The 14,603-nt window shown below is 53.2% G+C and overlaps 1 protein-coding gene across 3 annotated transcripts in view; it reads left to right on the top strand.

Moving 5' to 3' along the window:
- LOC137306362 (galectin-12-like) overlaps positions 1-14,332 on the top strand; it is a 26,457-nt gene extending 12,125 nt beyond the window's left edge. For all 3 annotated transcript variants that reach the window (XM_067975515.1, XM_067975514.1, XM_067975516.1), the window contains exons 4-9: positions 799-918; positions 3,483-3,521; positions 6,162-6,188; positions 9,251-9,339; positions 11,468-11,633; positions 13,743-14,332. In XM_067975515.1, the coding sequence (XP_067831616.1) occupies positions 799-918; positions 3,483-3,521; positions 6,162-6,188; positions 9,251-9,339; positions 11,468-11,633; positions 13,743-13,895 (594 nt within the window). In that variant the 3' untranslated portion in view covers positions 13,896-14,332. The remainder of the gene's footprint in view (positions 1-798; positions 919-3,482; positions 3,522-6,161; positions 6,189-9,250; positions 9,340-11,467; positions 11,634-13,742) is intronic.
- The last annotated feature ends 271 nt before the right edge of the window (positions 14,333-14,603 follow it).

Genomic DNA, 14,603 nt, shown 5'->3' with positions numbered 1-14,603 from the left:
TCCCGCTAAAGGCATTGGCTAGCTGCTGGTTCCACTGGCAATTCTCACCAGCACTCCCTCCCCTCCGAGACCCTCGTTCAGTCTCCACGTGTGGGACTGGACAGTGAGTGTCGACAGGGTATTAGGCTGTGGGCCTAGTCCTGTCCAAAATAATCAGAAGGGCTAATGGAACGTTAGCCTTTATAACGAGAGGGCTAGAATATAAAGGGGAGGAAGTTTTGCTACAGCTGTACACAGCCCTGGTTAGACCACATCTGGAGCACTGGGTACAGTTCTGGGCACCGCACCTCAGAAAGGACATATTGGCCTTGGAGGGAGTGCAGTGCAGATTCACCAGAATATTACCAGGGCTCCAAGGGTTAGATTACGAGGAGAGATTACATAAACTAGGCCTGTATTCCCTGGAATATAGAAGGTTAAGGGGTGATTTAATTGGGGTTTTTTAGAATTTTGAAAGGAATTGATGGGGTAACTCAAGAGAAACTTTTCCCACTGGTGGAGGGAGTCCAGGACAAGGGAACAGAACCTTAAAATCAGAGCCAGGCCATTCAGGGGAGAAGATCGGCAAAAGATCTTCACACCAAGGGTGGGGGAGAAGTGCGGAACTCTCCCTCCCCCACCCTTTCTTCGTCCCTCCTCGTCCCTCCCTGGGCCAGTGTTAGAAGCTCCATCACCGCTAACACTGCCTGGAGCAGGGGGTGACGATCTGCGACCCAGGTAAAGGTGACGTAGTCAACCCCTGGAATCTAGAACGAACCAAAACTCACCATCGTTCTGCCACTCCTCCCCACACACAAGGTTATCGCCAATGGAAAGCAGCTGCTGGGGTTCAGGTATCGGAGGCCGCTGGGCAGAGTGGACACTTTACAGATCTCCGGCCCCGTCTTCGTCAAAGTAATCGGATTCCTCAACAAGAGCGTGAGTACCAGGAGCTGGCAGCCATTTTGTGATGTGACTGACCGATGATAAAATGGATAGAATCTTTGAAGGTGGCAGGACAATTCGATGAGGCAGTTTTAAAAAAGCATCCTGGGCTTTATTAATAGAGGCATAGAGTACAAAAGCACAGAGATTATGCTAAACCCTTTATAAAACACTGGTCAGGCCTCAGCTGGAGTATTGTGTCCAATTCTGGGCACTGCACTTTAGGAAGGATGTCGGGGCCTTGGAGAGGGTGCAGAGGAGATTTACTCGAACGGTCCCAGGGATGAGGGACTTCAGTTATGTGGAGAGACTGGAGAATCTGGGATTGTTCTCCTTAGAGCAGAGAAGGTTAAGGGGAGATTTAATCGAGGGGTTCAAAATCATGAGGGGTTTTGATAGAGTAAATAAGGAGAAACTGTCTCCAGTGGCAGGAGGGTCGGTAACCAGAGGACACAGATTTAAGATAATTGGTGAAAGAACCAGAGGGGAAGATGAGGAGAATGTTTTTTTACGCAGCGAGTTGTGATGATCTGGAATTCACTGCCTGAAAGGGCGGTGGAAGCAGATTCAATAATAACTTTCAAAAGGGGAATTGGAGAAATACTTGAAGGAAAAATTTACAGGGGGTCTGGGGAAAGAGCAGGGGGGAGTGGGACTAATGGGATAGATCTTTCAAAGGGCCAGCACAGGCACGATGGGCCGAATGGCCTCCTTCTGCGCTGTGTTATTCTATGGTGGGTGGGGAGGGGGGGGAGTTTAGCCTGGAAATCTTTCCCTGGTGGTGAGATCATGTCAGACAATTGTGGACAGACGCTTTGGGTGAAGGGAGAGAAGGGGCTTTTTCAAGTATTTCTCCAATTCCCTTTTGAAAGTTATTATTGAATCTGCTTCCACCGCCCTTTCAGGCAGTGAATTCCAGATCATCACAACTCGCTGCGTAAAAAAACATTCTCCTCATCTCCCCCTCTGGTTCTTTCACCAATTATCTTCAATCTGTGTCCTCTGGTTACCGACCCTCCTGCCACTGGAGACAGTTTCTCCTTATTTACTCCATCAAAACCCCTCATGATTTTGAACCCCTCGATTAAATCTCCCCTTAACCTTCTCATGGGACAGACGGTCAGCATAAAAGGTCCTTCATGCGACTGTGGGCAAGAACCTGGGAATCGGGCGCTATCCTGGAATATTTCCAGCGTTGGGGAATCAGATGCAGGTGAGAGTCTGACAGTGTCAGAAGGTGCAGGCGATGCCCAGGGTCAAAGGTGATGGGCGACCTGAAATCTGTTCTCATTTCTAAAAGCAGTCGTTCGTTCTTTGTGTTTTGTAACTGTCGCCGAGACTGCCCTTAGACAGAGGTTACCTGCCCTGTCATCACACTGTGAGCATCTGGATAAAATCACAGGCTCCCCCCGGCCATTGGCACAGCCAGTTTAATCCGGTGAGGAGCAGAACCTGAGGGAGGAGGAAGATCGAACATTTCGGTGCCCACTCCGTGCCCGTCAGCTGAAGGAACAACTGGGTTAGAGAGAGAGGGGAAATCAGCCAGGGTTCCTGCTCCTGATCACTGTCCAGTGACCCCTGGGTTAGAGAGAGGGGGGAAATCGGCCAGGGTTCCTGCTCCTGATCACTGTCCAGTGACCCTGGGGTTAGAGAGAGGGGGGAAATCGGCCAGGGTTCCTGCTCCTGATCACTGTCCAGTGACCCTGGGGTTAGAGAGAGGGGAAATCGGCCAGGGTTCCTGCTCCCGATCACTGTCCAGTGACCCTGGGGTTAGAGAGAGAGGGGAAATCGGCCAGGGTTCCTGCTCCCGATCACTGTCCAGTGACCCCTGGGTTAGAGAGAGGGGAAATCAGCCAGGGTTCCTGCTCCTGATCACTGTCCAGTGACCCCTGGGTTAGAGAGAGGGGAAATCAGCCAGGGTTCCTGCTCCTGATCACTGTCCAGTGACCCCCGGGTTAGAGAGAGAGGGGAAATCAGCCAGGGTTCCTGCTCCTGATCACTGTCCAGTGACCCCCGGGTTAGAGAGAGAGGGGAAATCAGCCAGGGTTCCTGCTCCTGATCACTGTCCAGTGACCCTGGGGTTAGAGAGAGAGAGAGAGAGAGAGGGGAAATCAGCCAGGGTTCCTGCTCCTGATCACTGTCCAGTGGCCCCTGGGTTAGAGAGAGAGGGGAAATCAGCCAGGGTTCCTGCTCCTGATCACTGTCCAGTGACTCTGGGGTTAGAGAGAGAGAGAGAGAGAGAGAGGGGAAATCAGCCAGGGTTCCTGCTCCTGATCACTGTCCAGTGACTCTGGGGTTAGAGAGAGAGAGAGAGAGAGAGGGGAAATCAGCCAGGGTTCCTGCTCCCGATCACTGTCCAGTGACTCTGGGGTTAGAGAGAGAGAGAGAGGGGAAATCGGCCAGGGTTCCTGCTCCTGATTAGAGAGAGATGGAGAGAGGGTTTGGAGATATCGGCTGGGGTGTGAGCGACAGAAGGTAAGAGGAGGATGGGACTTGGCGTTGCTGTTCTCCAAGCTGATGCCTCCTTTCTAACCAGCTTCTCTCTCCTCTTCCTACAGCCCTACCTCCCACATCAAACCGAATATCCGTCACAAGTGGTGAGTTCACCTTTAACCCCGGACACTCACTCCCGCGGTTTGATAACAACATTGGGAAATATTACTGGGGGATTTGTCCCCAACTCCAGCTACCCTGTATCAACATCAAACACTCCCAGGGCAGGTACAGGGTTAGATACAGAGTAAAGCTCCCTCTACACTGTCCCATCAAACACTCCCAGGGCAGGTACAGGGTTAGATACAGAGTAAAGCTCCCTCTACACTGTCCCATCAAACACTCCCGGGGCAGGTACAGGGTTAGATACAGAGTAAAGCTCCCTCTACACTGTCCCATCAAACACTCCCAGGGCAGGTACAGGGTTAGATACAGAGTAAAGCTCCCTCTACACTGTCCCGTCAAACACTCCCAGGGCAGGTACAGGATTAGATACAGAGTAAAGCTCCCTCTACACTGTCCCATCAAACACTCCCAGGGTAGGTACAGGGTTAGATACAGAGTAAAGCTCCCTCTACACTGTCCCATCAAACACTCCCAGGGCAGGTACAGGGTTAGATACAGAGTAAAGCTCCCTCTACACTGTCCCATCAAACACTCCCAGGGCAGGTACAGGGTTAGATACAGAGTAAAGCTCCCTCTACACTGTCCCATCAAACACTCCCAGGGCAGGTACAGGGTTAGATACAGAGTAAAGCTCCCTCTACACTGTCCCATCAAACACTCCCGGGGCAGGTACAGGGTTAGATACAGAGTAAAGCTCCCTCTACACTGTCCCATCAAACACTCCCAGGGCAGGTACAGGGTTAGATACAGAGTAAAGCTCCCTCTACACTGTCCCGTCAAACACTCCCAGGGCAGGTACAGGATTAGATACAGAGTAAAGCTCCCTCTACACTGTCCCATCAAACACTCCCAGGGTAGGTACAGGGTTAGATACAGAGTAAAGCTCCCTCTACACTGTCCCATCAAACACTCCCAGGGCAGGTACAGGGTTAGATACAGAGTAAAGCTCCCTCTACACTGTCCCATCAAACACTCCCAGGGCAGGTACAGGGTTAGATACAGAGTAAAGCTCCCTCTACACTGTCCCATCAAACACTCCCAGGGCAGGTACAGGGTTAGATACAGAGTAAAGCTCCCTCTACACTGTCCCATCAAACACTCCCAGGGTAGGTACAGGGTTAGATACAGAGTAAAGCTCCCTCTACACTGTCCCATCAAACACTCCCAGGGCAGGTACAGGGTTAGATACAGAGTAAAGCTCCCTCTACACTGTCCCATCAAACACTCCCAGGGTCAGGTACAGGGTTAGATACAGAGTAAAGCTCCCTCTACACTGTCCCATCAAACACTCCCAGGGCAGGTACAGGGTGAGATACAGAGTAAAGCTCCCTCTACACTGTCCCATCAAACACTCCCAGGGTAGGTACAGGGTTAGATACAGAGTAAAGCTCCCTCTACACTGTCCCATCAAACACTCACAGGGCAGGTACAGGGTTAGATACAGAGTAAAGCTCCCTCTACACTGTCCCATCAAACACTCCCAGGGGCAGGTACAGGGTTAGATACAGAGTAAAGCTCCCTCTACACTGCCTTGTGTGGGCACAGAGGAGCAGTTGGAGAAGGCGGGAATGTGTGTGTCTCTGAGGGAAAATCCCCTGATTCCCCGGCCTGCATCTTCCACCAGGACACAATATCTTTCTGTGTGGGAAGGTGGGGGGCGGGGCCTGTGGTGCGCCCGGGGGGGCGGGGCCTGTGGTGCGCCCGGGGGGGCGGGGCCTGTGGTGCGCCCGGGGGGGCGGGGCCTGTGGTGCGCCCGGGGGGGCGGGGCCTGTGGTGCGCCCGGGGGGCGGGGCCTGTGGTGCGCCCGGGGGGCGGGGCCTGTGGTGCGCCCGGGGGGGCGGGGCCTGTGGTGCGCCCGGGGGGGCGGGGCCTGTGGTGCGCCCGGGGCCTGTGGTGCGCCCGGGGCCTGTGGTGCGCCCGGGGCCTGTGGTGCGCCCGGGGCCTGTGGTGCGCCCGGGGCCTGTGGTGCGCCCTGTGGTGCGCCCGGGGGGGCGGGGCCTGTGGTGCGCCCGGGGGGGCGGGGCCTGTGGTGCGCCCGGGGGGCGGGGCCTGTGGTGCGCCCGGGGGGGGGCGGGGCCTGTGGTGCGCCCGGGGGGGCGGGGCCTGTGGTGCGCCCGGGGGGGGGCGGGGCCTGTGGTGCGCCCGGGGGGGGCGGGGCCTGTGGTGCGCCCGGGGGGGGGGCGGGGCCTGTGGTGCGCCCGGGGGGGGCGGGGCCTGTGGTGCGCCCGGGGGGGCGGGGCCTGTGGTGCGCCCGGGGGGGCGGGGCCTGTGGTGCGCCCGGGGGGGGCGGGGCCTGTGGTGCGCCCGGGGGGGGGCGGGGCCTGTGGTGCGCCCGGGGGGGGCGGGGCCTGTGGTGCGCCCGGGGGGGGCGGGGCCTGTGGTGCGCCCGGGGGGGGCGGGGCCTGTGGTGCGCCCGGGGGGGGCGGGGCCTGTGGTGCGCCCGGGGGGGGCGGGGCCTGTGGTGCGCCCGGGGGGGCGGGGCCTGTGGTGCGCCCGGGGGGGCGGGGCCGGGCCGGGGGGGCCGGGTGGGCCGGGCCGGGGGCTGCTGTGTGATGTTCAGCTCAACATTGTCTGGTGTGGACTTTAACCCTTTCTCTCCCTCCCTCCTTATCTTTCAGCTGTTTTCACTAAAGGATCCTAAACTGGTGAGTCCTTGATAAGGGGGTCAGAGCAAACACACACACAATGGAATTCAAAAGCAGAAAGGTCATGTTAAACTATATAACTTGGTTAGACCACACTTCGAGTTACTGTGCACAGTTCTGGTCTCCATATTACAGAAGCACTGGAGAAGGTGCAAAAAAGATTTACAAGGATGACACCTTACCAAGGATAAGGGAGCAGTTCTGGACTTAGTTTTAGGGAATGAAGCTGGGCAGGTGGAAGGGGTATCAGGGGGAGAGCATTTTTGCGGTAGTGATCATAATTCAGTTAGATTTAGCATAGTTATGGAAAAGGACAAAGATAGAACAGGAGTAAAAGTTCTCAGTTGGGGAAAGGCCAATTTTATTAAGCTGAGATGTGATTTAGCAAAAGTGGACTGGAAACAGCTACTTGAAGGTAAATCAGTGGGAGGCATTTAAGGAAGAAATAGTGAGGGTTCAGAGCAAATGTGTTCCCACAAAGAAAAAGGGTGGGACCATCAAATCTAGAGCCCCCTGGATGTCATGGAGCATACAGGGTAAGATAAGGCAAAAAAGGGAAGCTTATGTCAGATATCGAGAGCTCAATACTGCAGAAAGCCAAGAGGAGTATAGAAAGTGCAGGGGTGAAATTAAAAGGGAAATTAGGAAAGCAAAGAGAGGGCATGAAAAAATACTGTCCAGGAAAACCCAAAGATGTTTTATAAATAAAGAGCAAGAGGATAACTAAGGAAAGAGTAGGGCCTATTAGAGACCAAAAAGATAACCTATGTGTGGAGGCGGAAGATGTGGGTATGGTTCTTAATGAATACTCTGCGTCTGTCTTTACAAAAGAGGGGGACGATGCAGACATTGTAGTTCAGGAGGAGGAGTGTGAAATATTGGATGGGATAAACTTAGTGAGAGAGGAAGTATTAAGGGGATTAGCATCTTTGAAAGTAGATAAATCGCCAGGGCCGGATGAAATGTATCCCAGGCTGTAAAGAGAAGCAAGGGAGGAAATAGTGGAGGCTCTGACCATCATTTTCCAATCCTCCCTGGCTACAGGCATGGTATTGGAGGACTGCTAACATTGTACCGTTGTTTAAAAAGGGAGTGAGTGATAGACCGAGTAATTACAGGCCAGTCAGTGTAACCTCGGGGGTGGGCAAATTATTGGAATCAATCCTGAGGGACAGGATAAACCGTCATTTAGAAAGGCACGGAGTAATCAAGGACAGTCAGCATAGATTTGTTAAGGGAAGGTCGTGTCTGACTAACTTGATTGAATTTTTTGAGGAGGTAAGAAGGAGGGTCGATGAGGGGAGTGCGTTTGATGTAGTCTACCTGGATTTTAACAAGGCTTTTGACAAGGTCCCACATGGCAGACTGGTCAAAAAAGTAAAAGCCCATGGGATCCAAGGGAATGTGGCAAATTGGATCCAAAATTGGCTCAGTGGCAGGAAGCATAGGGTAATGGTCTACGGGTGTTTTTGTGACTGGAAGGCTGTTTCCAGTGGGGTTCCACAGGGCTCAGTACTGGGTCCCTTGCTATTTGTGGTGTATATTAATGATTTGGACTTAAATGTAGGGGGGCATGATTAAGAAGTTTGCAGATGATACAAAAATTGGCCGTGTGGTTGATAGTGAGGAGGAAAGCTGTAGACTGCAGGAAGATATCAATGGACTGGTCAGGTGGGCAGAAAAGTGGCAAATGGAATTCAATCCGGAGAAGTGGGAGGTAATGCATTTGGGGAGGGCAAACAAGGCAAAGGAATAGACAATAAATGGGAGGGTACTGAGAGGTGTAGAGGAAGTGAGGGACCTTGGAGTGCATGTCCACAGATCCCTGAAGGTAGCAGGACAGGTAGATAAGGTGGTTAAAAAGGCATATGGGATACTTTCCTTTATTACTCGAGGCATAGAATATAAGAGCAGGGAGGTTATGCTGGAACTGTATAAAACACTAGTGAGGCCACAGCTTGAGCACTGTGTACAGTTCTGGTCACCACATTACAGGAAAGATGTGATTGCACTAGAGAGGGTACAGAGGAGATTTACGAGGATGTTGCCAGGACTGGAGAATTTTAGCTATGAGGAAAGATTGGATAGGCTGGGGTTGTTTTCCTTAGAACAGAGGAGGCTGAGGGGAGATTTAATTGAGGTGTATAAAATAATGACAGGAGTAGATAGAGTGGATAGGGAGACCTATTTCCCTTAGCAGAGAGGTCAATAACCAGGGGGCATAGATTTAAAGTGATTGGTAGAAGGATTAGAGGGGAGCTGAGGACATTTTTTTCCCCCCAGAGGGTGGTGGGGGTCTGGAACTCACTGCCTGAGAGGGTGGGAGAGGCAGAAACCCTCAACTCATTTAAAAAGTACCTGGATGTGCACCTGAAGAGCCGAAACCTGCAGGGCTACGGACCAAGAGCTGGAAAGTGGGATTGGGCTGGGTGGCTCATTTTTGGCCTCCTGTGCTGTAAATTTTCTATGATTCTATACCAGAACCGAGAGGTTATAGTTGTCAGGAAAGACTGAGCAGGCTGGGGCTCTTTTCTCTAGAAAAGAGAAGGCTGAGAGATGACCTGACAGAGGTCTTTAAAATGATGACAGGGTTTGATAGGGTAAACGTAGAGAAGATGATTCCACTTGTGGGGGAGACCAGAACCAGGGGCCATAAATATAAGACAGTCACTAATAAACCCAATAGGGAATTCAGGAGAAACTTCTTTACCCAGAGAGTGGTGAGAATGTGGAACTCACTCCCACATGGAGTGGTTGAGGTGAATAGTGTGGATGGATTTAAGGGGAAGCTCGATAAACACATGAGGGAGAAAGGAATAGAAGGATATGGGGATAGGGGGAGATGAAGATGCCCAACTCCTGGTCTCTCCACCACCCCCTCTTGGAGACTGCGTGGGGGTGCAGGGGGTCTCGCCCCCCACCCCCGGTTCAATGCTGCGGAACCTTTCCCGAGGGAACGATGCCGGGGTGGGAGGGGGGGAGGGGATCGATTTTGCTGCTTGCCTCTCTCGCCCTCCCACCCGGAGGGGATTCCGCACTGACCTTTGCCCTCTGCTCCCCAGGCTGTACCGCTCCAGAGTCGGATTGAAGACGGATTGGCCGTGGGCCGCGCGATCACAATCCGAGGCGAGCTCCACCAGGACCCCCGTGAGTGAGTACCTTCCGGAAGCTTCTGCCAGCCGCGTGTCTCCCACCCCCGCCTCCCCGTCCCCGAGCGCTCGCCGCAGAGTGCGCGTGTGCACGAGAAAGTGACGGAGCGCAGTTTTAACCAGTCGGAGAGGCTTGGAAAATGGTGAGTGTGACGGTGTGACAACTCACTAGTGAAACGGTGTGCTTAAGATAGAAAGAATTCCCCATTTATGCAGCACCTTTCGCACCTCCAGACACCCCAAACTGCTTTACACACATATGAATTAAGAGCAGGAGTGGGCCATTCGGCCCCTCGAGCCTGCTCTGCCATTTGATAAGATCATGGCTGATTACTTTCCCGTCTACCTACTATAACCTTTGACTCCCTTGTTAATCAGGAATCTATCTAACTCAGCCTTAAAAATATTCATGATGTGGAGATGCCGGTGATGGACTGGGGTGGACAAATGTAAGGAATCTTACAACACCAGGTTATAGTCCAACAAATTTATTTTAAAATCACAAGCTTTCGGAGATTATCTCCTTCGTCAGATGAATGAATGAAAAGGTTCTCAAATCGCATATCTTATACTATGTTGGGACAGCATCACACCAATCAAAAGGTGTCGTTATTCAAACAGGCCAGTCACGGAGAACAGCACGTCCCAGTACACTTGATATACATTGTGTCTATTACACAGGCAGGCAGAAAGAAACTCAAAATGGCAGAGAGAGAGAGAATTTTAAAAAACATATAAATTTTTTCCCCCTTTTTGCTGGTGGGGTAACGTGTAGCGTGACATGAACCCAAGATCCCGGTTGAGGCCGTCCTCATGGGTGCGGAACTTGGCTATCAACTTCTGCTCGACGATTTTGCGTTGTCGTGTGTCTCGAAGGCCGCCTTGGAGAACGCTTACCCGAAGATCGGTGGCTGAATGTCCTTGACTGCTGAAGTGTTCCTTTTGATTGGTGTGATGCTGTCCCAACATAGTATAAGATATGCGATTTGAGAACCTTTTCATTCATTCATCTGACGAAGGAGATAATCTCCGAAAGCTTGTGATTTTAAAATAAATTTGTTGGACTATAACCTGGTGTTGTAAGATTCCTTACATTTAAAAATATTCAGTGACTCTCCCTCCACCGCTCTCTGGGGAAGGGAGTTCCACAGATTCACCACCAATGAAGTACTTTTTTGAAGTGTGGTCACTGTTGTAATGTAGGAAACGCAGCAGCAAATTTGCGCACAGCAAGATCCCACAAACAGCAATGTGATAATGACCAGATCATCTGTTTTTTGAGTGATGTTGGTTGAGGGATAAATATTGGCCCCAGGACACCGGGGAGAACTCCCCCTGCTCTTCTTCCAATAGTGGCCGTGGGATCTTTTACATCCACCTGAGAGGGGCAGACGGGGCCTCGGTTTAACGTCTCATCCAAAAGACGGCACCTCCGACAGTGCAGCGCTCCCTCAGCACCGACCCTCCGACAGTGCGGCGCTCCCTCAGTACTGACCCTCCGACAGTGCAGCGCTCCCTCAGCACTGCCCCTCCGACAGTGCGGCGCTCCCTCAGCACTGCCCCTCCGACAGTGCGGCGCTCCCTCAGCACTGCCCCTCCGACAGTGCGGCGCTCCCTCAGCACTGCCCCTCCGACAGTGCGGCGCTCCCTCAGCACCGCCCCTCCGACAGTGCGGCGCTCCCTCAGCACCGCCCCTCCGACAGTGCGGCGCTCCCTCAGTACCGCCCCTCCGACAGTGCGGCGCTCCCTCAGCACCGCCCCTCCGACAGCGCGGCGCTCCCTCAGTACTGGCACTGGGAGTGTGGCCCTGGATTATGGGACTCAAGTCTCTGGAGTGGGGTCTCGAACTCACGACCTTCTGACTGAGGTGAGAGAGAGACTTACTGAGCCAGGGCTGCAGTTTTCCAGGGTGACAGACAGAGGTTTAACGAAGGAGAGGGTCAGTGGGGGACAGGCAGTCTCTGGGAGGGAGCGCGATGTTACAACGTGATGGAGGCCTTGCAATTGAGGCCTGAACCATCAGAGCACCCTGGTGAAGCCTGAGGCCGAGGCGGTCCCGAGGGTGGTGGTGATTGGAGGAGGAAGAGGGTAATAAGGATTTGTGTTTCTTAAATTTCTTTTCTTGATCAGGTTCGTGGTTCTCCTGAAGGAAGAACAATCCGGTAATGTCCCCCTCAGGCTGAGTGCTGACTTTGAGTCGAAGGCCCTGGTGAGAAGTTCCCTGCTGGACCAGGCCTGGGGGCGGGAGCAGAGAGAGACTCTGTTCTTCTCACTTCATCCCGGGCGCTACTTTGAGGTAAGGGTGGAACCTGAGAGGAAGCTTGCGCTGTCATGGAATGTTCCAGCGTACAAACAGGCCGTTCAGCCCATCGAGCCTGTGCTGGTGTTTTCCTCCATATCAAGCACCCAGTCTAATCCCACTCTCCCGCTCTCTCCCCGCACCCTTTAATATCCCACCCAGTCTAATCCCACTCTCCCCCTCACTCCCCGTACCCTTTAATATCCCACCCAGTCTAATCCCACTCTCCTGCTCACTCCCCGTACCCTTTAATATCCCACCCAGTCTAATCCCACCCTCCCCCTCACTCCCCATACCCTTTAATATCCCACCCAGTCTAATCCCACTCTCCCCTCACTCCCCATACCCTTTAATATCCCACCCAGTCTAATCCCACTCTCCCCTCACTCCCCATACCCTTTAATATCCCACCCAGTCTAATCCCATTCTCCTGCCTCTAGCCAAGCTGTTCCAGTACAGCTACAACACTGGCATCTACCCGACAATGTGGAAAATTGCCCAGGTATGTCCTGTCCACAAAAAGCAGGACAAATCCAATCCGGCCAATTACCGCCCCATCAGTCTACTCTCAATCATCAGCAAAGTGATGGAAGGTGTCGTCGACAGTGCTATCAAGCGGCACTTACTCACCAATAACCTGCTCACCGATACTCAGTTTGGGTTCCGCCAGGACCACTCGGCTCCAGACCTCATTACAGCCTTGGTCCAAACATGGACAAAAGAGCTGAATTCCAGAGGTGAGGTGAGAGTGACTGCCCTTGACATCAAGGCAGCATTTGACCGAGTGTGGCACCAAGGAGCCCTAGTAAAATTGAAGTCAATGGGAATCGGGGGGAAAACTCTCCACTGGCTGGAGTCATACCGAGCACAAAGGAAGATGGTAGTGGTTGTTGGAGGCCAATCATCTCAGCCCCAGGACATTGCTGCAGGAGTTCCTCAGGGCAGTGTCCTAGGCCCAACCATCTTCAGCCGCTTCATCAATGACCTTCCCTCCATCATAAGGTCAGAAATGGGGATGTTCGCTGATGATTGCACAGTGTTCAGTTCCATTCGCAACCCCTCAGATAATGAAGCAGTCCGAGCCCGCATGCAGCAAGACCTGGACAACATTCAGGCTTGGGCTCATAAGTGGCAAGTAACATTCTCGCCAGATAAGTGCCAGGCAATGACCATCTCCAACAAGAGAGGGTCTAACCATCTCCCCTTGACATTCAACGGCATTACCATCGCCGAATCCCCCACCATCAACATCCTGGGGGTCACCATTGACCAGAAACTTAACTGGACCAGCCACATAAATACTGTGGCTACGAGAGCAGGTCAGAGGCTGGGTATTCTGCGGCGAGTGACTCACCTCCTGACTCCCCAAAGCCTTTCCACCATCTACAAGGCACAAGTCAGGAGTGTGATGGAATACTCTCCACTTGCCTGGATGAGTGCAGCTCCAACAACACTCAAGAAGCTCGACACCATCCAGGACAAAGCAGCCCGCTTGATTGGCACCCCATCCACCACCCTAAACATTCACTCCCTTCACCACCAGCGCACTGTGGCTGCAGTGTGTACCATCCACAGAATGCACTGCAGCAACTCGCCAAGGCTTCTTCGACAGCACCTCCCAAACCCGCGACCTCTACCACCTAGAAGGACAAGAGCAGCAGGCACATGGGAACAACACCACCTGCACGTTCCCCTCCAAGTCACACACCATCCCGACTTGGAAATATATCGCCGTTCCTTCATCGTCACTGGGTCAAAATCCTGGAACTCCCTTCCTAACAGCACTGTGGGAGAACCTTCACCACACGGACTGCAGCGGTTCAAGAAGGCGGCTCACCACCACCTTCTCAAGGGGCAATTAGGGATGGGCAATAAATGCCGGCCTCGCCAGTGACACCCACATCCCATGAACGAATTAACAAAATATCCCACCCAGTCTAATCCCACTCTCCCCCCTCACTCCCCGTACCCTTTAATATCCCACCCAGTCTAATCCCACTCTCCCCCCTCACTCCCCGTACCCTTTAATATCCCACTCCCCGTACCCTTTAATATGTGTACGTGTGCCTGTGCCCACAGTCACTGTTTCCATGTTTTCGGTGTTAGATGTTGGTCCTGTGTGGAGCTGAGCAGTTCAGAGTGGCGATGAACGGGACCCACTTTGCAGACTACGGCCTCGGTGCCCTTTGCCTGGAGAGAGTGCGGGTGCTGGAGGTGAGCGGAGACTTGGAGCTGTACTGTGTGGAGATCCGGCCGTGATGGGGCCCTGCAGCTCCCTGGGACAAGAGTGCGAGATAGTCGGATCGAACGAGAGACTGATTGGCATTAATACTGAGCTGAGCGGCCGGGCCTGTACGTTGTGTGTCTGCATCTCTTTTCTCTCCGCCCGCCCACCCCCAACCTCCATGCCCAGTACTGAATCAGACGGACCAGGGAGATTCCCAGGATCAGGTCCCCGGCCTGTGCCAGGCTGGCTGATCTCTTCTGGGAGCGCAGATCGGACTGTGTAATTGGCCTCAGTGCCCAGCGGGGATCGGGGGGGGGGGGGGTCGAGGAGCAATTGTCCAAAAGCCCTCGCTGATGTTTCACTGCTCACACGCTCTTCACCTTCCTCTTGCTTAAACTCGTCAGAAACGTCTGCCCGAAGTCTCGCTGTAAACACTCGGCTGGGAATGAATAAAAGGCTGATGATGGGAGATTATTTCCAGATATTTAAAATCTAGCGGCTGTGTTTGGGATTGATGGTGAACTCTGTCTCCGGCCATCCTGTGTCAAGCCTCATTATCCAGAGCCTGAGCTGGTCAATTGTGCAATGCTGGAGTGGGGGCCCTTACTCTCTCTGTCTTACTCTCTCTGTCTTACTCTCTCTGTCTCAGTTTTGTCTGTCTGTCTGAGTCTGTGTCTCTCTCTCAATCTCTCTCCCCCCGTGTCTTTTTCTTTCTTTCTCTCTCCCTCCCTCCCTCGTGT

The sequence above is a fragment of the Heptranchias perlo genome, chromosome 43 (assembly GCF_035084215.1).
Source record: "Heptranchias perlo isolate sHepPer1 chromosome 43, sHepPer1.hap1, whole genome shotgun sequence".
Classification (NCBI taxonomy): Eukaryota; Metazoa; Chordata; class Chondrichthyes; order Hexanchiformes; family Hexanchidae; genus Heptranchias; species Heptranchias perlo.
Note: the sequence above shows the minus strand (reverse complement) of the source record. Positions and strands in the feature narration are given on the sequence as shown.